General features: G+C 45.8%; 1 protein-coding gene and 1 long non-coding RNA gene across 3 annotated transcripts in view; both read left to right on the top strand.

Moving 5' to 3' along the window:
* The first annotated feature begins 7,884 nt into the window (after window positions 1-7,884).
* Window positions 7,885-24,541, top strand: part of LOC103374761 (atlastin-2-like) — a 23,533-nt gene continuing 6,876 nt past the window's right edge. Inside the window, exons 1-5 of the mRNA XM_008304904.1 lie at window positions 7,885-7,953; window positions 19,088-19,374; window positions 21,888-22,022; window positions 23,385-23,489; window positions 23,734-23,784. Coding sequence (XP_008303126.1) covers window positions 7,893-7,953; window positions 19,088-19,374; window positions 21,888-22,022; window positions 23,385-23,489; window positions 23,734-23,784 — 639 coding nt within the window. The 5' untranslated portion in view covers window positions 7,885-7,892. The remainder of the gene's footprint in view (window positions 7,954-19,087; window positions 19,375-21,887; window positions 22,023-23,384; window positions 23,490-23,733; window positions 23,785-24,541) is intronic.
* LOC103374760 (uncharacterized) lies at window positions 13,858-15,379 on the top strand. Of its 2 annotated transcripts, XR_521149.1 has the most exons (3): window positions 13,858-14,402; window positions 14,823-14,964; window positions 15,086-15,379. It is a non-coding gene; the product is annotated as an uncharacterized LOC103374760 (long non-coding RNA). The 2 variants fall into 2 exon arrangements; XR_521148.1 differs by having other exon boundaries at window positions 14,823-15,379.

Below are 24,541 nucleotides of genomic sequence, written 5' to 3'. Positions count from 1 at the left end.
TGTGCAGTAACGGCAGTCACAGGACATTGGAAAACAGCCATTACACTTCGGTGAGAACTCGCTCTATGAGTGAATATTGAGCTTGTGGATTGTTTTCAGTGGAAAAGCATCGATGGACGCCACCACATTGGAATCAGCTGTACACTGACGCCAGCCGCGTTAATCATGTAACTGGTTGAGATTGGACACCTGGAGGCCAGCACACAGGGAGAGCAGGTATGTGCAGCACTGAGCTTCATGGGAAAAGCAACGCGATACGTTGCACTGGACAGCAGCTGACATGATGGAGCTGGCTGGCTGAATGCTATGATCCACAACACATCGGCTGCTTCAGACATTGTGCCTTCAGCACAAACTAACCAGATTAACTGGATCGTGTCAACGAGCATTAAAGGGACAGTAAACGTTATGTTTGAGCCCTATGATCAGCCACAAGATGGCGCTGGCGGGAAGGAATCTGAGAAGGAAAAAAGCGTTGTTAAACATACTGCAAAAGGCTTGGAAATGTTTACTGGAAACTGTCAAAAGAAAAGAAGCTGGTCTTGTAAAGAAGCTAATAAGTTGATGGAACTGCTGAGAGATGCTCATGAGAGCGAAGGAAAATACAACTCAACCGTTTGTTTTTATATTTAGTTTCCCTTTCATTTGTTCAAAGTAGATTTCATTCATTCATTCAAAAGAAAATGAACGTGTGAATGTGGAGACATGAATCTGTGGAATGAACACATTAGTTTTTAATGCATGAATGCACGAACAACAGAGTTATTTCTCATGAGATATTAAGTATTCACACTGGGAGGTCACGGACACAAGCTGATGTTATCTTGGGGGTCGTTTGCTTTAGAGGAGCCCCTGGACTCAATTACTGTTGAACATTCAAAATGTGAATTTTACAGCATATTGTATATGAACATATATAATATATTATATATATAACATATTCTAAGTCATTTTTCTGCCAGTCAAGGACTATTTGTTGATTCTTGAATGCAGTGCTTTTACCAGGAACGCAGTATTTCTACACTCTGGTATTGCAGTTCTTTTTTCCCACCAATAGCAACAAAATAGATGAAAAATATTTTTTACATTTTTTTTCCACTCATACCTGTTAGTATGAATGTGTTTCACTGTATTTAGAATCAACGCTGTACATTTCAGTGCATAGTTCCAGGGTCCATCCTTTTAAAGGACCCGCCCCTCTTTAATGTCCAGCATCCTGCAGAAGCAGAGTCCAAGGCGGAGATGGTGTTACTGCTGAAACGGAAAATTAAGAACACCCTTTTTTTAAAACAAAGTTTACAGGCTCTGTGGGAAAAAGAAATCTGACATGCCCTCCGCCTTTGGCTCCACCTAGTGGAGCACTTTTGGTTTTGCTTCATCTTTTCCTGTGTAACAAGCCGGAGGGACAGTGACCAGGTGCTGTGAGGTGCTATCAGCCGATTGGTCCAGCTGTGGCGAGGCGTGGCTTGCCATTCACTCTCAGACCTTCATGCAGTATTTAAGACGCCAGCAGCCACAAGTCGACGCCGGATCGTTGTAAAACCGTGTTAGTCTCGTTCTCCTTTGCATGCTCTGCTTGGTACTTTGATTCCTGTTCTCACTCTATTCTCCTGTGCTTCAGTGTCGCCTCGTTCTCCGTCAACCCGTCATCCACTCTTCGTTCATGTTTCCCCTCCGTTGGACTCCTCAGGCTCCAGCCCTCCATGTCCTCTGTGTCCCTCTGCTGAAGACACCTGGTCCACCTCCGGCTCCTCTCCAGTTTCCCGTATCGTATTAGCCTCGTCTCTCGCTTCTCAACTCATAGTATTTACTGATAGGTCTGTATTTGTTGCGGTAAGTTTTGATTATTAAATTCGTAAGTATAGTTCGTCGTCCTTTAGAGGACGTTTGGTGAAATTGTGATTATCAGTATTTATTAGCAGTAGTTTCATTCGCCGGTCCGTAGGAGACCTTAGCTCATCATTTGGTATTGAATCGTTGTTCACAAATTGTGTTTCACTGAATTCAGCTGCTTGGTGGTCGAGTCTTCTGTCTGAGCCTTTGTGTGTCAAACCGTCACAACATCCCTTTGATTAGTCCGTCAGATTACAACTTTCAGTGATATTAGATCAACAAAGAATTACCAATAATCCGACAAATCCTCAATAACCAAAGGAACCACACACCTGTACAGAACGGACACCTGTAGGAGTGGAAAGACTTCAGAAGGGTTGCAGCCTTCAGACATCCCAGTAGCGTTGTGTTATTACTCTTGTTGTATCTGGTTTGATAGAGAAGTGGGAAAAAAAAGAAGAAACGAACAAAAACATGTACCAAGCTGCTTTCACAAGTTCAACAGGAATTACAACAAAACTATTTAATGCGTCTTCAGTTCAGTTCTGTACAATCACACGTAATGAAGCATGAGCCATGGAGCTGTATAATAAAGGCCTTTATAATTCATATGTATGGTATGAGCCCTTCAGGGAGAAGGACAGAGAAAGCAGAACAAGTCGAGTGTTCATGCTTCATCAGAGGCCTGAGGTGTTTTTATTTTCATTTTCCAGGACGAGATGAGTAACGGGAAGTAAAACCAATCTGGACTGGTGTTGGCAGGACAGCACCAACGCAGACCGTTAGCCATAGGTATGAGTAAGAAAGGCCTTTTATACACATATCTATGGTGCTAGCTCCACGTAGCTCGCTGACACTCTGCCTGCCCACATTGGAAATTATCTGAGGTTTTAAAGGTCATTTGTAAAATTTTAAAATTATATTTTCAAGCCCTGATTGGTGCCAGATGGATTCATTAAAAAAATAAAAACACGAGTGGTAAAGAAATCAGGTTATCTGATCAGCTTCAGCAAATATCAGAGAAGCTCAGCAGCTTGTTCATCTGGTGGTTGTCGTATGTTTATGTGTTCAGGAAATTATATGACAATCCATCACAAACGTGTCTTTTCATTTGAAGCAGATAAAAAAGCTTTGATAGGTGCCTGAGCTGTAAGACACCTGTTAAAAAAAACATTTTGTTGGCGTCCCGGTGAGGACACCCGGGATCTTCCTGCGTGGAGTCTCCATGTTCTCCCCGTGCAGCGTGGGTTCTCTCCGGGTTCTCCGGCTTCCTCCCACAGTCCAGAAACATGCTGAGGTTAATTGGTGATTGTAAATTGTCCGTAGGTGTGAATGTGAGTGTGCTTGGTTGTCTGTCTCTAAGTGTAGCCCTGTGATAGACTGGTTACCTGTCCAGGTGAACCTGCCTTCACCCTGAGTCAGCTGGGATAGACTCCGCCCCCCACCACCCTAGTGAGGGTTACGGTGTAGAGATGATGGCTATATACATATACAAAATATATGCAACTTTTTTTTGTTTAATTCAACTAAGTTCCATTAGTTTCAGTGTAGGAGGAGGTAATCGGGTCTGACATCAGCCTGACAGACGTAAAATCATGAACGTTTTCAGAAGCTGCTGCAGAAGGATGATGATCTGCTACAACTTCATGTGATCGGTGATCGTCCAAGACTGCAGCTAGTTCAGCGTTTCCATCAGTAATTCAGAGACTAAATGATTTCAGAGGTGATTCCTCTGTGGGAACCATGCAGCCATCATCCACACAGACGCTGGACGTGTTCAGCTGCATCACACTCCCAGCTGGTGGACAGAGCCTGGTTTTATGGGAATTCATAACAGACGTCCCCATTGGAACATAGAACAGAGATTTTATTACTTCTATTGATCTGCATCATGTCTAAAAAGGATCTGAAAGGAGGTAAAGGACGCTTTAAGGTTTGGTGGTGCTCCAGCTGCCTGTGATGTGCCGGCTCTGTTTTACTGAAGGCAGAGTAAAGACAGCCATGAACCAGTCTGACTGGACTGTCGTCAGACGTTCAACCATGCTGACTTCCAGGTGTGAAGACAGATTGTAATCTGAGCAGAACCAGCGGCAGAGCATGTGCTTTCATATCTTTTCACACCAAGAAACGAGGTCAGAGTTTGAGCCTGCAGCCTCCTCTTTGTGTGTTCCTAAGACAGCAGCTTCTTCTTCTGTGTCAAGAACATTGGCTAAAATCTGAGCATGACGATGGATGCATTCACAGAAACAGGACATTTACTCCTGACACACAGCGTTCAGTGAGAGGCAGGAGGCAATCAGCTGATGGGCTAATTGATTTTCCACAGAAGTCATAAGTTTTCAAACACAAGTTCTGATATTCAGGCTGAATTATGTCTGGTTAGGATTTTACAGCCTGAAGTTTTGTAGAGCTGCAGAGCTGTCCTGTATTCCTGAGAATGGTTTGAAAGTTGGCCAATGAAGTAATAACCGTCAGAAACAGGTGAAATAAATTAATTAAAGACAGAAGCTCTTCATCCTCTCCATCCATACACAAACAGGGTGCTTTAACGGCCTTACAACCCTCTTTGTTCTTCCACTGCTTTAAACCTTCGATTTTTGTGGACACTGATGTACGGCTTTGGAGGTACAGGTGGAAGAGACGCCCCGTGTTTCCGGGTGAAGCCGACAACTCAGTCCTCTCACAGGCCAACAACGTGTTGATTTTTTTCAAACATTTCAAACACAAGCTTTCTAAAAAGAAGATTATTAAGCACTTTGGTTTACGAGTGTCTGTGTGGAGAGTTTGGGAAACAGTGATGTCACACCTCAGTTAGCACAGTCCATAGCTGCTATTGGCCTGAAACAACAACAGCAACAACAGCAGATATATTCCAGTTTATTTATGACGGGTTAGTTGTGGCGAGGGTAGCTACCAGGTCAGCAGCAAACCATCTCGTAACCTTAGCAGTTTTTTGATTTACTGCCATTTTATTTGAGTCTATGAGGGTGTACCTTTGTTTATTATATAGATACACCCTCTGGACGCACTGGGATGCACCGCCAGTGATGTGATGTTTATTACCTTCACAGAGTCCATTCTCCCTGTATATTGGGGTGAACGCAACTTTCTGCTAACAGTCCCAAATGGCATACGTTGAATCCTGAGGTGTGACCAAACAGAAACAGGACGTTGCTTGCTGATCGTCGGCCACACAGTGATGACGTACATCATGGTGTTTCCCAGCATCTTCACACTGTAGGAGAACAGCGGTTCTCAGTTGACTTATCATCTTTCTGTTCACAGAAGGGTTTCTAGCTCAAGTCAAGAGCCCTTTGTCACAGAATGAATCCTGAGCAAAGGACTGACATCAGGTTCTTGGCTAATTTGGGAAAAACTCCAGCAGAAACCGTTGCCATGCTGGAGGAGTAACCTAGCTGTCAACCATGCCCTGTTGGGTCTCCTGTCTCAGGTCACTTGTGACCGTCATATAGAGAGCAGTGAAAGTTTCCAGCTCCTCAAGGTTCAAAGATTTTATTGTCATGCGTTCTCATACACAAGAGAACAAAATTACGTTTCTCGATCAGTTAGGCAGTGCAATAGAAACATCAATAAAATAGTTTACATCATCATAAACTGATATAGTCATAAAATCAGATAACATACAGTCCAATCTCTCAAAGTGCATTTAGTCTCTTGGCTTGACAGGTGACAAGCTGTCCAGGTGACCAGGGTGAGAGTGGGTGTGCATGTGGGGATGGGGGACAGGCCAGTAATAAGTCTTACAGCCCGGGGAAAGAAGCTATTCAGCTTCCTGTTAGTTTTGCAGCTGATGCTGCTGCATCTCCTCCCTGCTGGCAAAAGGGAGAAGATGTGGTGGGAGGGGTGGAGCGGGTCCATGATGATGGAGGTGGCTCTACTAATGCAGCGCTGCTGGTGTAGCTCCATCAGGCAGGGCAGTGGAGCACCAGTGGTGTTGCTGGCTGTCTTGACCAGTCTGTTTAGCTGCTTTCTGTCCTTGGCGCTGCAGCACCCGAACCAGGTGGTGAAGCCATGGGTCAGGAAGCTTTCAGCGGTGCCGCTGTAGAAGGTGGTGAGATGTGTGGTGGGAAGGCCTGTTTTCCTGAGTCTGCAGAGGGAGTGAACTACTACTCCCAAGTGGTCAAGAATCAATAAATGCAGGTTTCACTTTGAAGTGGTTTAAAACTGCTCCAGTATACATCAGAAGTGAGTACACTGCTGCCGGAGTTGTATCACCTCTCAATGACTGCGTTATTTCTGGTGGATTTGTAAAGTATTTCCTTATCACGAACAATCACAAACAAATACTAAAATACAACAGTGTTTAGTGAAAAGGCTCCAAAGGAGAAACTCAATGCAACAAAAGCACTATGAGACGACTTGTTGTTGTAAATATGCGCTACACAAATAAATCTGAATTGAACTGAACAAAACTGATGGGACTCCCTGAAACACAAGTTAGAAAACCTGGGACTAGTGAAACTACCTTCTCCTGAGTACACAGTTAATCTATTGGTTATAAAATGTGCTGTGAACACCAGAACGTTCTCAGTTTTGGACCAATGGGCTGTGTCTATCAACATGTCTGAATCATGACTCCACATGTAGAAGGATTTCCAGAGAAAAGGAAAAATCTGATTGTGAGACTTCACAAGGTGTAAAAGGATCCAGACAGACCTGTGACTATCTAAAACATTGTGGACTCAGTGGTAAGGAGGAGGTATAGAACGAGCACTAGTGCCACTAATTGACTGTTCTCCTGAAATGATGCCATGGACAATGTGCTTCTTGTACAATCAAGCTTTGTAGACGGGGTTTTAAAGCTAAGTCAGAGTTTCTGTGACAGCACAAAGGGTACAAAGGACAAAGCATACCATCAAGCTCCATCCTTGCTTGCTGTTCAGCACAAAACCACAGGATCAAACTCTCCTAAATACTATAAAAAACAAACAAAAACGCTTTCTTTGATCAGATAAGGGTCAAAATAGATTTGTCCAGCATGAACCTGGCCGGACTATCCCAGTGAATGCATAGTCCTGATGGTGAAGTACGGCGGTGGAAGTGTGATGATATGAGGCGAAATGAGGCTAAACGTTGTAAGAGAGAAATGCCTGTGAATATACCAAAACACAGGCTGACAAGATGGTTCCAGGTCTGCAGAAGCTTGGCAGAGGAGGAATATTCCAGCATGATGATGATCCAAAGCATACCATCAAAATCACTCACGAGGTTCAGCAGAAGAAAAAGTAAAAACGATGACCTGGCTCAGTATAGAATACATAATAGGACACCATCAGGCAACACAACCCCTCCATGACAGACCATCTCTACATGTCTCTTATGCTGAAAAGGACTGAGTAGCTCATCAGAAATCAAATACAAATGAAGGTGGACACACAAAGTATTCCAAAAAAAATTAAGATTTAAACCTCAGGAATGACTTTTGTTGCGTTTAGTTCCTACTGTGCTGCCTGTATTTTAATAAACTGTCAGTTTGTCAGAATCAATACCCTGAAAGTCATACCATGACTGTAAGGTGACCCTATTGTGAATCAGTGAGGTGATGTTAGGCCGGCTGCTGGTTCCTGTGTGAGGGGATGTGTCTCCTCATCATGACATAACACACCGTAACCTGTGTAAGGAGGAAACTGCACTGCTTTATTACAACATGTGTTATTATGGGAGCATGATGCCTCTAAAATCATCCCATAAATGTTTTTTTTTCTAACACAAGTAGCGGTGAGTCAACAACTCTTTATTGGAGCAGCGGGCAGTCCTGTTCCTGTGCTGCATGACAACTACAGTTCCCGTGAGGCTTTGCTGTCGAGTGCTCATGAAACAAAATGTGTTTCCTTATAAGTGAAGTAGTTAATATCCATGTATCATCCATGTATATAAAAAGGTATATTTATATGTACAGAGTCTGCCAGTCACCTTGAACATGGCCGGACATGAGTGCTAGCGGAGCAGGCGCTAGCTGGGCTAGCCAGGGGGCGGGGCTCCCGGCTCATATCTATGTGACGTCACAGCGGTCTGCCGCTATCAGCAGGTCAAGAAAGATGGCGGCGGAGGAGAGCAGGTTGAGGCAGCGGAATCACAACAACAGCGTCTTCAAAGCAGGTAATTAGGCGCATATCAAGCTTTCCGTGATGTGACCCACGCAGCAGGTGGCAGTGGGGGTTGTGTGTATGTGTGGGTTCCGCCGCCGTGTGTTTGTGTGCGCTGTGTGGACAACAATCGTTATGAAATGTCGCTGCAGGCAGCGCTCCGCTCCGCTCCGTCGAATCATCGCCGTCGCTCCGCGTCCTGCTGCGACTTGTTATGTCCGAGCGCTGAAATATCGCTGAAAACACGGCACTGTACCGGCGGGGACACCGAGGGGGACTGGGCTCGAACCGACGTCGACCTACTCTCGCTGTGTTGTCATGAATAGACTGTGCTCAGCGTTTCGTTAAGCTGCCCGGCTGTCCTCACCTGCCGCTCGGTGTGTTTGTTGTTAGCGACATAGCTGCTAGCCTCTTCCAGCTAATTCGTCATTGTGGATGTGTTGGTTCTAGCAGCTGTGCAGTGGCTCTGGCAGATTGCAGGCGATGCTACTGACCGTCTGTTCTTCAGATTCAGTCGCTCAGATGGCTGTCCAGGTTGAGCTAGGTGTGTTCACGCTGCGGCGGATAACGGACACCGGCTCTTAGCATGACGGATGTGCCGCTGGCATCACCAGCTAACGCACCTGTAGTTCAAGTTCAATAGCTGACCGGTTACGTCAAGCTAACTTTTTTGTTCCCAGCGCTGTCCCCCAACATCTGACATGGATTCAATAGTCCTCGCATGTTTTCAAGGATTCGAGGAGCTTTACCTGTCAGGCCAGCTCACATTCACATGTTGGTGCTACGAAGTGTGTTCTCAGGTCCCGTTTATTAAGGAAAAGCCTAATGAGTGCAAAGTACAATAAAACACGAGCACAATATAAGTAGAAATACAGCAACATCAGTGCAGTAAGGAATCTAAACAGTAGAAAAGCTGTAACCCTGGAAAAGTTTTCAATTCAGTGAAAACCGTGTGAACGACCTGGTGGCTGTTTAGCTGAGGTGTTTGCTGAGGTGGTGCCATGTGAGCTAAACTAGAGCTGTGTTAGTAGAGGTCCCAATGCACACACAGTCACTTCTTTTTTCTTTAAGTTTTATTTGACCTTTATTTTACCAGGTAGAAACGTTTGAGAACCAGTTCTCATTAGCAAACAGGCGCCAGCAGGAACAAACACACATGGAGGCTACAGACACATGAACATAACATAGAACAAAAGTAAACAGGTAGGAAGCACGGGGGCATGTGCACGAGAGGTAGAAACGGTGTGCATGAGGTGTAAGAAAGTGTGTGTGTTTGTGTGTAAGTATGTAAGTAAAGTCCAGCAGGAGCAACAGTGGACTACAGTCTGTTGGATTTAAGCTTGAAGATGGTGAGCGCAGTCAGAGTTGCACGTTTGAGAGTGTTTTGAAAAATGTTCAGTCGTTAGCAGCTGCAAAGCGAAAGGAGTTACGGCCAAATATAGTAGAAGTACTGGAGATGATGAGCCTGATGTAGTCACTAGACCCAGTATGATGAGAATTATGGGCGACGTGAAGAAGAGAGGGCCGGCAGGGAGGCATCTGGGCCAGAACTGATTTGTAAATGAAATGAAACCAGTGGTGAAGCCGCCGAGTGTGAAGGGAGGCCACCTCTTCTTAAATGTTATCGAAAATGTTCTCATCTTACTTGGCTTCAGCAAAACGACGAAGTGTTGGACTGTCCTGGACCAGGTTTGAACAAGTGGTTCATTTAAAGCTGTGTAAGTCAGGCTAACAGACGAATCAGTCAAAATGGACAGAGACCGCTGATGGTTCTGTACCGCTGTGAAGAAAAAATAGTGAAGCAAAGTTATTCATACCCCTTGAACTTTTCCACATGTTGTCACGTTACCGGCACAACTTCAGTGTGTTTTATTGGGATGTGATGGACAAACATAGTCGTGAAGTGGAAGGACAATGATACGTGGTGTTCAAGACTGCCTTACAAATTTAAAATCTGGAAAGTGTGGCGTGCACGTTGTTCAGCCCCCCGCAGTTGATGCTTCGTTGAATCACCTTTCGCTGCAGTGACCAGTCTTTTGGGGTGTGTCTCTGCTCATTCTGCTTTTCAAAATAGCTCCAGTTCAGCCAGATTGGATGGAGAGTGCCTGTGAACAGCACTTTTCACGTCTTACCACAGATTCTGGATAGGATTTAGGTCTGGACTTTGACTGGGCCGGTCTAACACATGAATATGCTTTGATCTAAACCGCACCGCTGCATTTCTGGCTGTATGCTGAGGGTGGTTGTCCTGCTGGAAGGTGAACATCCGCCCCAGTCTCAAGTCTTTTGTAAACCCCGACCAGGTTTTCTTCCAGGGTTGCCCAGTATTTAGCTCCATCCACCTTCCCATCAGCTGACCAGCTTCCCTGTAACTGCTGAAGAAAAGCGTCCCCACCGCATGATGCTGCCACCACCGTGCTTCACGATGGGGATGGTGTGTTCAGGTTGATGTGCAGTGGTAGGTTTCTGCCACGCACAGCATTTTGCTTGTTATTCCACGTTTGCTGTGTCCCCTACATGCCAACAGGACTTCTTCTTGCTTTCTCTCAGCAATGACTTTGTTCTCACCATTCTTCCATAAAGGTCAGATTAGACGAATCGTTGCCCTGATCGTTGAGCTGTGGATCTCTGCAGCTCCTCCAGAGGTCTCTGATAAATGCTCTCCTCGGCCGGCCTGTCGCCTTAGGTGGGCGGCCATGTCTTGGTAGGTTTGCAGTTGTGCTGGACACTTTCCTTCTCGGATGATGGATTGAACAGTGCTCCATGAGATCTTCAAAGCTCGGCTTATGTTTTTATAACCTACCCATGCTTTAAACTTCTCCATGACTTGTTCCTTCGTCTTCATGATGCTGTTTATTTGCTGATGGTCTCTAACCTCTGAGGCCTTCACAGAACAGACTGAAGTGCACACAGGTGGACTCCATTTAATAATTAGGTGACCTCCGAAGACTGTTGGTTGCACTGACGTTTATTTAGAGGTATCAGAGTAAAGGGGCTGAATACATGTGCCCGCCACACTTTTCAGATTTTTACTTGTAAAAAAATCTTTAACGCATTGTTTTCCTTTGACTTTACGTTCATGCACTACTTTGTGTTGGTCCGTCAGATAGAAGACGTTTAGGTGCTTGTAATGTGACACAAAGGTGTGTGAAGACTTCTGCAAGGCGCTAATATTGGCTATCATCAAGCTGAGTCCTCAGCTCCATCACAGCTGTTGGGATATTTAGCTTTATTGTTGCTAACGTAGTAGTTCGATTATCACCACATACGGAAGTTTATTTTTGGTGTTGATGAAATCCTAAATAAACTCGGCAACAAGTGAGTTATTTGAACAGCTTCCTACGATGTTTAAACCCAAATACAGTGCGACTGGTTTTGATTTTGGCTCTTGGTTCTTTATTATGCATTATGTGACTTAGTGCAGTGTCCATTTCCAAATGTCTGATGATGTATGTGTGCTGTGGGTCGGTCTAAACAAAGCCATGAAGAACATTCATGTCAAAGGTCCCAGTTTCTGAATGAGTGTATGTCGTCAGTTTACCAGACTGCTCTCTGAAAAGGGCTTCTGCTTCACAACCAGTCACACTTTTGGTTAGTTCATCTGGAGTAGGAAAGTTTGGGCAGAGCTCTTATTTATTTTTCTAAATATGTTTTTAGCTAGCCCTGGCCTGCTCTGCCCTGTCCTGTTTCCCACCTAGAGGCTGGCTATAGGTCACTGTTGCGGAGGTCCCTGATGTCGTTCAGCTGCCTTTCCAGTGAGTCTTCGGTCCCACAGATGGACTCCAGTTCCACAGTGTTGGCCTGCAGCTGGTGGCGCTAGTCCTCGTTCTGCTCTCTGGGAGAGCTCCAGCTAGAAACTGCAGCAGGGGGACAATTGGTTTGTGTGCGACTTGCCAAGCTCACTGAGGTTTCAGAGTAGAACAGGGACGCTAAAGTCTGCTTGTGAGCAGATAGCTGACTATGTTCAGTAGCTGTGGAGCTGGAGTTGGTCCATGGGACAAGAGACTCACTGGAGGAGCACCACAGTGACCTAGGGAGGCTGTTAGAAGGCATTGAACAGTTGCTCTGAAAAGCATACGGCACGTTATGATTGTCCACAATATCTCATAGTTGGATTGGACAAGCCCTGGTGTTTGGGCTGTATGAGGCAGGTGACATGTGTACCAAGACCAACGAGAGGCAAAGACCGAGGCATCAGGAGTCCTATGGTTTCTATGTAACTGCACTGTTATTGTCCTCCTGATTCTCCACATTCAGGATTTAAACTCACACACTGAGATGGATTAGCTGCTTTCCTGCTACGCTGCTGGTTCAGGATGTGCTACAGCTCCCTCAGAAAGGGAGTTCTTCAGGATGCTCACTGTTTATAAGCAAGTGCTTTTTCACAGAACATCAGCACACACTGAATCAGTTTGGGACTGGATGCTGTCAGACACAGTGTTTGTGTGGAAAGTAGGCTTGAATAGTTCCTAAGTGACTATTTCAGATTTCCACTGAAACACTTGAACTCTGAAACCTGTACGTTGCTGCTGCAAGATGATTTTTTTCCTCTTTAAAATAACATTTCAGAGAAGTGTTGCTCATTGTAGACCTTTAAAGTCCCCAATAGTGCGTTCTTGTGTATTCATTAAGTGACATACAGTCCACACCCCACATGTGAGTGTCTCCTGACTTCTACCAAACATGTCCTGTGGGCAGAAGGTTAGCGATGCTGGAAAAGCATGCTGCTCTGTTTGAGTGAAGCCCAACTCGACTGTTGGGCTTTCAGCAGCATATACAAGCATTTGAGAAGAACTGAGATGAGAGTAATGCACTCTGTCTACAGGTGTAGTGATACAGGGGCTAATGGAGGAGGATGATTGGACCATAGAGCAAAGAGGACGTGATGCAGTTTAAAGTGAACATACAGGCCAACTTGGCTCTTTCAGAAGGGAAATGCCTGTTCACTGCTCATGTGTTAGAGAACTGATGAGGCTTGCTGCTGCAGAGAGGAATAAAAGAGATGATCCACTCACTTTATTCCAGCTCCTACTTGATGGGTAGGGGGACTTTAAGCTTATCCTGACCAGATGTTTCCATCCACACTGAGAGCCTGGACAACAGGAGGATGACTGAATTATTCCCTCTTGCCCTCTCGCTTGGCGAGTTATCCAACGTTTCACCACAGCCGTCATGTTGAGCAGCGCTGTCGGCCACCAGGTCCTGTTTAACCGCACTGACATCTGAATGATTGTGTGTCACTGATGAACCAGGCACAAAGTCACATCACCATCTTTTGATCAAAAGTCAATAATACAGCTTTAGGACAACAGCTGCATTGTCTGATCAACTGTATTGACGTTTAAATGATGGTTCCCAGAGAGGGAGCTACAGGAGCTCTGATTCAGAGAAACAGCCCACAACCAGATGAAGGCAACACCTTTAGTAGCTTCCAGCTAGATAACACATGCAAAGCATTTGGGAAAAATGCTGCAAATTAAGAAAACAAATGCTGAATGGTCTTGAGTTGTACCTTGGTAGCTCCAAAGAGCTGTATAGTACGATTCTTTTTTTAAAAAACACTTATTTTTGGCCTTTATCAGATAGAACAGTCGAGAGAGAGAGACAGGAAAGTGTGGAGGAGAACGGGGGAGGGACCTGCAGCAAAGGGCCATGAGCGGGATTCGACCCGATGGCCGCTGCATCGGGGACTACAGCTCCAGTACCTGGGTGGCCAGCTCAACCAGGTGAGCTACAGCGATGGCCCAGCTGTACAGTACGTTTCTCATTCACCCCTTTGAAACACAGATAGCAAAGGTAGCAGAGCTGCCATGCAAGGCAGTGGCCTGCATCAGGAGAGCGCTCCACATTTCATATCTAGACTAAGTATTGGAGATAACCACAGTTCTTCTCCTCCAAGTCAAAATGAGCATTTTAGATCTACAATGAATTTTTCGCAGAGCAGATTGTGTCACTTTTACCATTCATGTGTATGGGGCTTCTCAGTGTAGACATTCAGGTATCTGCAGGCTGTTCTGTGGCTATCTGCTGCTGCTTTATGACTCGTTGTATGAGCAGTTTCATTGGTTTTTTAGCTCTCCAAAAACAGAAACCCCACAACATGGTGCAGAAACACTGCATGGTTACAGTAGTCGTATATGGATCATGTCATCAGAATGATGGAGCACATAAAAAATCCTTGTTCCTGTTTTACAGCTTTTGTGCTGAATATGCGTTTGGTGATCTTTGTGTTTGTCAACTTGCTCGTTTTTCTGAAGTTTCGTGCTCTGTGCACTTCTCGGGGCGACCACAGACGGACAGGAACATTTTTTCAATTGACATACTGCCACCGATTACACTTGGTCAGTGATTTGGAAAAGCCCCGTTCAGATGAGGCTCTGAACTGGACTCCGTGCTGGACTCCGTGCTGGACTCCGTGCTGGACTCCGTGCTGGACTGTGTAGACCACCGCCACTGATCCTGGTAAGTCTGATTTTTCAAACACCCTGCTGTTAGCATGCTGTGAGTTTAGTAACTAACGCTAGCTACAACAGTCCCACATCAACATTATGAACGTTACGCCAGCTAACGTGGGACGTGCAGAGACTGGCCTTGACTATTGTTTGCTAGCCAGTTAGCTGGTGGTAAGCTAACGAACAACGAAACAACGCGTAGTGCAACCTGAGAAAAGAAGCAGCAATATTTCATTCATTACTAGACCAGCATTCAAAACGTATTCAGTCACATCACTGAACTATACGGTAATCATCGCATTTCCCTCGGAGGCTCAATTGGTGCTGTTATGTGTTGATTATGCTTCCTATGCACTGATTTTTTTTGGTGTTTTTTTTTTTTTTTTTAATGCAGATGCTATCAACAAAGTTTATTTTTCATTTTATTTAGATTGTCGGCCCTGGACGATGAGGCGACACCACTGGTCTGCAGCTCACCAGCCCCGTCCTGCAGGTCCTCCACGCCGTCCTGCAGCTCCTCCACGCCGTCCTGCAGCAGATCGGCTAAGATTTGTCCAGACAATGCTAACAACGTGATTAATGTTGTTGTTCGGCCCATCCTAAAATCACACACTACAACTTTACTGGACATGAACTGTGTTTACAAAGATAAAAACCGCAACAACTCATAATTTTTTGGGTGCTTTTATGCAGGAGAAAGGAAGCAGGATGCCTCTGGTGATCTGCTGCAGCTCCTGGACAGGTCTGAGGAGCCTTTCTTGGAGCAAAGCCGGCGAGACCAAAACCTGGCCACTGCAATGCTCGAAAACATAGAAAGGATGGACAATAATTCAAGTGCTTTAATTAGTTTGATGGGCTGCATGGTGTTGGTGCTGGACGGGCTGCCAAAGAAATACATCCTTCCTTTGTATTATAGGTTTTTGTATTCAGCCCACGTGTATATACCTGCACTGTGTAAACAGAAATAAATTTGTGAAGAGAGCTGCATGTTTTGTCTCTGAGACTCTGTTCAGTGCATACTTCTATGTGTGCACATTTTCCACCTTTAATGATAGTTGGACAGTGAAGATAGACAGAGAAACGTGGGGGAAAGACATGCAGCAAATGAGCCGCTGGCTGGAATCAAACTGCGGCCGCTGTGTTGGGGATTATAGCCCCTGTACATGGGTCGCCCGCCCTACCTGCTGAGCTATCTGGGCGCTCCTATCCATAGATTCTTAGTTTTAAACATATCAGGAGCATGTGTGTCTTTTTTTTTTTTTTTTTTAACCATCACACCAAGCTAGATAAACAGCACTACTGCAGTAGTTATGTTATTGGAGTGTGCTTACAAGACGTGTCTACGTATAAATTACAAATACATTCTAGTGATGTGAAGAAATGTCATATCAAACAGAAGAATAGTGTGTGTGTATCTATGAAGATGAACATTGATGTTGTCATCAGCTTATTGCGTTTGTTTACCTGCTAGGTAATCGATGCAAACGTTGTCGAAGCCAAGTTGCCAAGCAAATGCTAATGCTAACACTACCAGGTGCATTGTTAAGGATCAAAACATCTTTGATAATTACCAGTCTTCTCAAACGAAGTCGGCGTTCACTGTGACTATGACGAAGATGGGTAGCCACTAACAGTTGGGTGTTCCGCCTCTGGATCTCAATGTAGGCCTGCAAAGCCAGGAACAGCACTTGCATGGACGCGATGAGCTCCTCCATCGTTGCTATGTGGGCTCCCATATAGCGCGAGCGTTGTTGGGTAAACGGCTCTCACTTGGCTCCTGGCCAATGGAAAAGCAACCAGTTCTTAGGATGTGCCAGACTTGAACCAACGAAGCACCAGCACAGAACTAGCACTGGAACCAGTTCGGTGGAAAAGGGGTACAAATGGACACGGACTCTCAGAGCATACCAGACGAGTACCTCAATACCTGACGTGTTCCAGGGCTTTGGAGAACTTCTGGACGCATGCAACTTCCGTGTTAACCCAGACATAGCACCTACAGTCTGCCCACCACGCAGAAGCCCTGTTGCTCTGCGAGACCGACTCAAAGATGAGCTGGACAGCATGGAGAAGAACGGCATCATGTGTCAGGTCGCAGAGCCCACAGACGGGGTGACTGCGCTCATCGCTGTAGAGAAGCCAAAGACGGGCGGCTGAGAGGGTTACGTTTAGTGTTTCTCTCCTGATCCCAGCTAATTTCACCGTGCACATGCAGAATCTGCATGACTTGTGTGTTTTAAATAAAACCATAAGTAGTTCTGTGTCCAGTAACCTGAAAGCAGATGAGAATGTGTTGAACAGATTTTGTAGATGAGGCTGTTACTGTGGTCTGAATACTGTGCATGCACACGCTGCAGTGTTCAGACTGAAATCATATATCATACAACACTACTGACTGATTGTTTCAGCTTTGCACTGAAGAAAGAAGAATCCTCAGGCGGTGTGTGTGCTGTACAGAGCGCACTGGGAGACTGAATTAACCGGATCACTGGTCTGTTCAAAAGCCACATCTGAAGCACATATCAGGGTCCCAAAGGCATCCCAAAACAGTTTTTATGTCACCCTGTACATTATTTACCTGAATGATGCAACGGCGTGACAGTGTTTGAACCGGGGGAGCTGCTGGGCGGATGTGCTGACAGCAGATCAGATAGTTGTGTTGCTGCCTGCAGAGCCTCACATGGCCCAACCAGCTTTGACCTGAATGAAGACGCTGTGCTTCGTCCCATGAGGCCGCAGGCTGCTCAGGCCTGTTCAGTTCGCTGAGTAATCACATGATGGCAGCGTCTGAATGAGCACCATCGGATCACCACAGGATCATGGGTTCTGAATTAATGCCATCACTCTGGCAGTGAACACACTGCAGTATTAGCACACATCCTGACCAAACCTTAGTCTAAGGGCTGAGTGACGTCCTCTCTCAGATGCTTGGAAAAGCTGTGTTAAAAATGTATTGATCTGTTGATTTGACAAAAAAATAAAATTTCATTGGGGGCTAATAATTTAGTCTTCCGCTGTACAGGATGCTAACAGCATAGCTTATGTAAGTCATCATGCTAGGGGACTAATGGCTTGTCCCTACTCTTATCTGTCAGATAAGACAAAAGTGCCCAAAGAGTCTCAACCAAGTGTTTCTGAAACATCTGGGTACCACGTAACCACCAGGGAAGCAGAACCACTGCCATACATGGAGAGCTCAGAGCTTCCCTGGTCTACAGATTAATGCCGACTGAAGAGTAGCACTGACGACAGCTCTATTTACTGTAAACCTCCAGCTAGCTCTGCCATCCCATAATAGCAATGATTCCCGGTGATTTCCTCTTGGCTGAGCTCCTGTGAAGCTTCGCTAACTGGAGGAGGCCAGAAAACATTTTTCCATCCAGCAGCCCCTGTCACTTCTGACCATCAGAGTTTATTGATCGCTGGAGATGAACTCAGCCTTCAGGGCTGCAGTCAGATGAGAAGTCAGTCCATGAGCACACTGTGACGGGAGCTTTTTACAAATGAATTTATGTGAAAACTCTGTCGTTAAGTTTGAAAGAGTTTTCATCGACATGATCGAATACTTCGGAGTGATGAGGTCCTGTCTCCTCTGACTACCTGTTCGGGTTCAGTAGAGCTCAGGTCCAAGTATCAAAGACATGCCATTGAGTCTCCATTGTCATGACAACTGCACACAAGAATCCCCACAAAACCTGGGCTGTTTAAATATAACATGCTGCTCTGCACGTATGAAGGGCTGTTAGAGGTTTATCAACATGCTACTGTGTGATCTAGACTCAGAATCCATCCATCATCTCTACACCTTCATCCTCACCAGGGTCATGGAGGGTGGAGTCTGTCCCAGCTGACTCAGGGTGAAGGCAGGTTCACCTGGACAGGTAACCAGCCTATCACGGTAGACTCAGAATGTACCATGATATTGACGTCATCATCGACCACCCATCAATGTCAGCATAGGCCTAAATGGAATACTGACAAGCAGTCAACAATTGTCAGTCTGAAAGTGTGCTTAAAATGTGACATAGAAACTAACACGTTAACTTGTTTTGACCAGTGAATGTCTGCTTCTGCCAGCGAGTCATCACGGTAATATGATGTTCATTCCACTACAGGACATCCTGGTGTTCTCTGGGACTAAAAACTAGTACCTGCATTGAGGTAGGGACTTGTGAGGGGCCATGGAGAGTCTTCTGGATGGAGCTCGATGCTGATTGGTTAAACTTGGAGAAAACAACTGCAGCAAGCACCATTATAAAAACAAAACAACAAACAACAACAACAACAACAACCCAGCCCCAACAGAACAACAGCTGTAGCGATGTCCTCCTCCTAAACGTTGCCATCAACACATTTGCCGTATAGAACAGAGTGCTGGCCCATGATTGGCTGAACCACATTCAGAGCTGCTGTGAAATGCTGGTAAACAAACTATAAGGTCCATACACTGTCTTCAGACCTGTTGTTCTGAGGAAGCTGTACTATTAGCAGACTGATCCGGCTGATCCCACACCGTGGTGGGAAGAGAAAGGCACAAAGGGCTGATTATCAGGCCGTACCTGTTTGCACCTGTGCATAGTTCCTGGAGTGGAAAGGCGCTGATGTGTGTGCAGATGGAACCTGTGCAGACTTCTTTGTGTTCTGAGCCTTCTCGTGAACCTCAAGTCAAATTTTAACCACGTTTTTCCCTCTCAGGTGGTCACGGGTTGAAATCGGACAAATCCCAGATGAGGTGTGAGACAGAGGACGACAACCTGCTGGAGGAGGAGGAAGAGGAGGAGGTGGGCGTGGCCCGGCCGGTGCAGATCGTGGTGGCGGACGAGGAGGAGCACTCGTTCTGGCTGCAGGAGGAGGCGCTGGAGCGGCTACTGCTGCAGGAGGAGGTGCAGGACCTTCATGTGGTTGTCGTCTCTGTGGCTGGAGCTTTCCGCAAGGGCAAGTCCTTCCTGCTGGACTTCATGTTGCGCTACATGTACAAGCAGGTACTCTGTCAGCTGAGGGTCTGTTGAGTTAACTCATTGTTCTGCACAATTTATCTAACCTGTATTTTACCAGGTAAGTCAGCTGAGAACTGGTTCTCATTATCCATAACGACCTGGTCAAGAGGCGACACACAAACCAGATGAACAGGAAAAACAGACTACAGCAACTCACACAATGAGCTGATTTACATGACAAAAATAAAGATAACTACATAAGGTTATAATAAAATCAGCTTAGCTTCGTTAGAGAAATTAATTGGTGACCAAACGGGGCTCCACACTCTACATCAACATGTCTCTGCCAAGGCTTGTTTGTTTGTTTGTTTGTTTGTCAAAAAAACAGAAAAATGCTTCAATGCTTTCTGTGTTTCAATACCAGCTGTTTGGATATTCATCCAGAAGTATGGAGGTTTTCTGAAGAACAGTGAAGTAGGTCTTTGTAATGTGTTGAAGGTTTCACATCACAGGTCAGTTTCCATGTTCCACCGTTTTCTTTCTAGAAGGTTGAACTCACTGTATGAGAATCCGTTCTATCTACATTATATCTACATTCTTCACTGGAGGGAGTCGGGGAGGACAGCACAGAGAGGGAGTTCTGTACTGAACAACATGGCTTTCTTTGGTCATTCTCTGATCAAACACATTAAAATGCTTAGAAAGAAAAAGGGAAAACAAGCCACCTGACTCCAGCTGTTCAATATTAGCTTGAGGTGACGTTTTTCCCTGAATGCAGGTTGTGATGTCAGACTGGAGGAATCGTTGCAGCGACCACTAACTTCATCAACATACATGCGCCTACTGTTTAGGAACAGACTTCAATGGGAACAAGTTGGGAGTGATGCTCTGCAAGTTTGTTCTTGACCTTAAAGAAGTAGTTTGAAAAAGCAGGTATGTGATCGGACCGCTCTCTGTGCTGGCTAGGCCCGTGTGAAGCAGCTGATCTCCAGGAAAGGCTCTACATGGACCCTGAGATGGGACCGTGTTCCCTACAGCTCAGCTACAGGTCTTGTTCTGTTGGGCTGTCTGTGGCAGAACACCATCACGTAGTGAGGAACGTTCTCACTCCTCCTCCCTGAGGTAGAGACGTTCTCTGCTGGTGAAGACATGAGACCTGCTGAGGTCTGGCCTGTAGGTCTGCGAGAGGTCTGCTCATTTATATACACATGGATGACTGAACTGTGGGTTTTTTTGGTCGTAGCAGTTTCCGGTGAGCAGGTCATGCTTTGTGTGGCTGTGTAGAAAATACATAAAACCTACTGGGCCTGTTGGTGAAGGAAGAGCAAAGGTAGCTGACGTTGAGCCCGTTGTGCCCGGGCTACGTCTGATACACTCTTTATTCTGTCTGTGGGTTCTGTTTGTGTGCCCGGCCTACGGAGGAACGGTAAGGAGCTCAGCAGCACCTTGGTGCAGATGGGCGGTACCAGACAGAGGCAGACCCAGTTCGTGATGAGCAGCTGACACTCTTTGATCCTCACAGTAATAGCAGGTGTATTGTACCCTCACAAGCTGGACAAACAGCTGCAACGATTCATTGGTTATCCAGACAGTCCACTTATCAATGACCTGACTAATTTAGTGTCCCTGAAGCCCACCTGCTGGGGTACTGGTCGGTTAACTCTCTGTCAGCGGTCCGTGTGAAACCAGCAGAGATGCATCCAGGCGACGTGCTGGTGTGTGAAATGGCCTGTGGAGTGAATCAGTGTCTGTGACTCAACCTTTGACCGTGTTAATCTACGGTGAGCACAGAGGAACATTCTGAAGGGTTTCATGGTAAAGAGGATTTTAGGCCGGTACAATGGCAGCTGTGTGGCTGGGCCTCCACAGAGCTCACTGCTGCTTATTCCACACATAAAGGACGTCTGTATGCGGAATAAGCCCCGGCTGCACAGGTCCGGTCACGCTGAGGCTGCTGTGCACACAGCTCTGCACGGGTTGGAAAGAACAAGTCTGGAAAATGACTTTTGGTTGCTTTCAGCCATGACAGGCGATGCTAGCATGTTTCTGTATGCTGTATAACTCACCAGGGCTGGGCCACGGGTCAGAACCGTATAGTCTGGAAACTAAACACTTCACTGTCCGGGTGCATTAGTTGTTGTTGTTGTTTTGTCATTTATTTGTTCATCTATCCATTCCCATCTGCTCGTCCAGTTCGGGTTTAATGAATAATCAGTCATATTTTCACACTGTGACATATTTGCTTGAACAATAAATCATTGATTGGTAAACGAGTGACTGATTTTCTGTTGACTAACAAATAGATTATAATATTTGTGTCAGAAATGAATCCACTTCCTGTTAGATCAGTGTGCTGTGCTACAGGTAGGTACTGTGATATAAATATCCCTACTCATGTTCTATTACTATCTTTAATGCTTTATGGTTTTCCACGTGGTATTAGAAATGTAGAGACGTTGAACTTGGAGAGCCTGCAGACAAAAGGCTTTTCCTCCTGGAGTCATTATGTGATATGACACAGGGACAGTGCTGAGAACTTTGCTCCTGTCGTCTTCCAGTCGTCCGATTCATGGGTTGGCGGTGAGGAGGAGCCTCTGACCGGCTTCACCTGGCGGGGCGGCTGTGAGAGGGAGACCACGGGCATCCTGGCCTGGAGCGAGGTGTTCGTGGTGAACAAACCAGACGGCAGCAAGGTCAGTGCACCAGCCGACACTGAGGCTAAGCCTCACCCTAACCGCTCACTGCCTCTTGTCAACCGTTGAGCTCTTTCTTCAACCTTCTGAACCACAAGTCATTTCTAAGTGTTTGTTACTTTTACCTCCACCTCTATGAAAACAGTAAAACACAAGAGAACTCAAAGAATATCTCTGTGCAGTATGACATAGCTGTGAAGCCGTTCATCATTAAATAAAGAAAAAAAAATCATTGATCGTGTTGTTTTTTTTTCAAAACAGAAATTAAAAGCCTGTTAATCTCCCTGTGCCCAGCACACGTGCCCCAGGTGCTGCTCACACTGGAAATGGTTTCTCTACATGATGTACACGTGTCACCAATTAAGTTTTTAAAGTTACAAAAATAAACAGAATTTTTATTTACAGTCATGACTCCATAATCGACCCTTAACAATCCTAAACCTGCTATCTGACAGGTTCTTAGGAAAAACCAACAGAACCCATAAAAACAGCCTTAACATAGCGACAGCCTTGGATTGTGACTCCGACATGACATTTAATGTCACCAATCAGGATGACGGCGTATTATCTGACTGAACAATCCCACAGATTGGCTACGTTCACACTGCAGGACTTGATGCTCAATGAGGATTTCTTTGTGACTTCCTTCACGTTTCCACTTCAATGCGACTTGTATGTGATCTGCTGTGTGAACTTCATACGAGCCAAAAGTGTCCCGCATGCGCAGAAGAGGACACGACGACGTCACACGCAGCGAGCGTGCTCAGTGTTTATGGAAGTAAACATGGATGGTAACGGTGGAGCGTATCTGCCACTCCCCCGCCGCCACCGATGGAGGAAACAGAAGTGTGAGCGCTAACTAAACTAGCATCAGCAGCCAAGTACTGCCTGTGTGTTCTGGACACTTCCACCCCGTCAGAGCGCTGCCCCGGGGTGGAAGTGTCCCCCGACCGCACAGAATGTTCTGATGTTCATCATTAACTGGGCCCAGAAAGTTCTACTGGGACCAGCCCTACTAGTTATTATAACAACTATGAACAATAATGAACAACTAATGAGCCTTCCAGCATCAAGCCCTCCTCGTATCTGGACCTCCGTCTGGACAGTCCGACAGCCTTGCTATCCGACATAGAAGAAGGTTTTACATTTAGTGTCGGATCATCGAGACACGGCTGGACTGTGTTATTTTAGCAGCTTTTTAAAGATCACCTGCCTTTCTAATCCGCTGCTGGTTTAATGGTTCAGGATGTTTCAGGTCTTTACAGAGGCAGGCGATCAGTGTAATCCCACTAACTACACAAAATATTCTAGTTAAGCAGGAGTTTTAGGACTAACATGAGTGTTTGTTGGGTTTTTTTGCAGGTTGCAGTTTTACTAATCGACACACAGGGGGCGTTTGACAGCCAGTCCACCATCAAAGACTGCGCCACACTGTTCGCCCTGAGCACCATGACCAGCTCTGTCCAGGTCAGCTGTCTGCTTCTGACATGTGCTCAGCTCAGAAAACACTCATTCTGGGCTTTTATTGATTAAGACCTGACAGTATGACGAGTATAGAGTCCGTGTAACATCCCTGCAGCAGACTGTCCCATGTTCAGCCATCAGTAGCTGAGCTGCATGTTTGTGGAGGTGTAGGCTTTAGCTCATGCCGTGTGATTAGCGTGTTGGGTGACTAACAGATAAGGGCTGTGGTTTGTTGTGTGTGTTTCAGGTGTACAATCTGTCCCAGAACGTGCAGGAAGACGACCTTCAGCACCTCCAGGTTGGTATCAGACACCAGCTCTACGTGATCCTGGCCTGAGTCAGATGTCTGTCAGGTTCATGTGTTTTTATGTGTTTAGCGTTTCTTTATTACCAAGTTCAATAACACTACATGTAATACTGTTGTTTGCCTTTCTGGTTATTAAGTGTTTTTTTTAAATTCATGCGAACTACAAATTGTATAAAAACTGAACTAAATTGTCCAGTTTTGGCCACTTTGTTGGATTGTTTAAGTCATTTCTGCTATCAAGGCGTCTGCCTGCTGCTGCTGTCTGACCTGGAGGGCAGCTGCTGGTAGATCTTTAATCAAATGGGTTTCCAGCAGCTTTTGTGAAACACCATCTTTTGAAGACGTGAGTGAGGAGCTCCATATCTGGTGTGTGTGCTGCTCAGGTCAGGATTAACGGCTAAGCTAAACCCAGCACGCCGCCATATGAGGCAGAAAGCAGCTCGCACAGAGAGCCTGACAGAAACCCCTGAAGTGGAGTTTGGTTCCATCTTTGGTCCCAGCTGCTCGCTACCTGTTGTAGGGAGAGGCGGATCCCTCCGTCCACATCAAGCTGTTTCATCTCCTTCCAGGAGACGGATAGTGAACACACGTTTCTGCACATCAGATTGTTTGGAGTAGAACCTGACAGCTTTGAGATGAGCGGGCCTGACAGAGTACCTGCTGAAACTAAAGGACACCTTCCAAAACCAACCTGAGTTTCACTTCTCGTAGTGCCGCAGCTTCTAAACAGTGAGTTAGTAGAGCTGCC

This window comes from Stegastes partitus, unplaced genomic scaffold (assembly GCF_000690725.1).
Source record: "Stegastes partitus isolate 25-593 unplaced genomic scaffold, Stegastes_partitus-1.0.2 Scaffold2349, whole genome shotgun sequence".
NCBI lineage: Eukaryota > Metazoa > Chordata > Actinopteri > Pomacentridae > Stegastes > Stegastes partitus.
The sequence above is the reverse complement of the archived record's forward strand: the minus strand, read 5'-3'. Positions and strand labels throughout refer to the sequence as shown.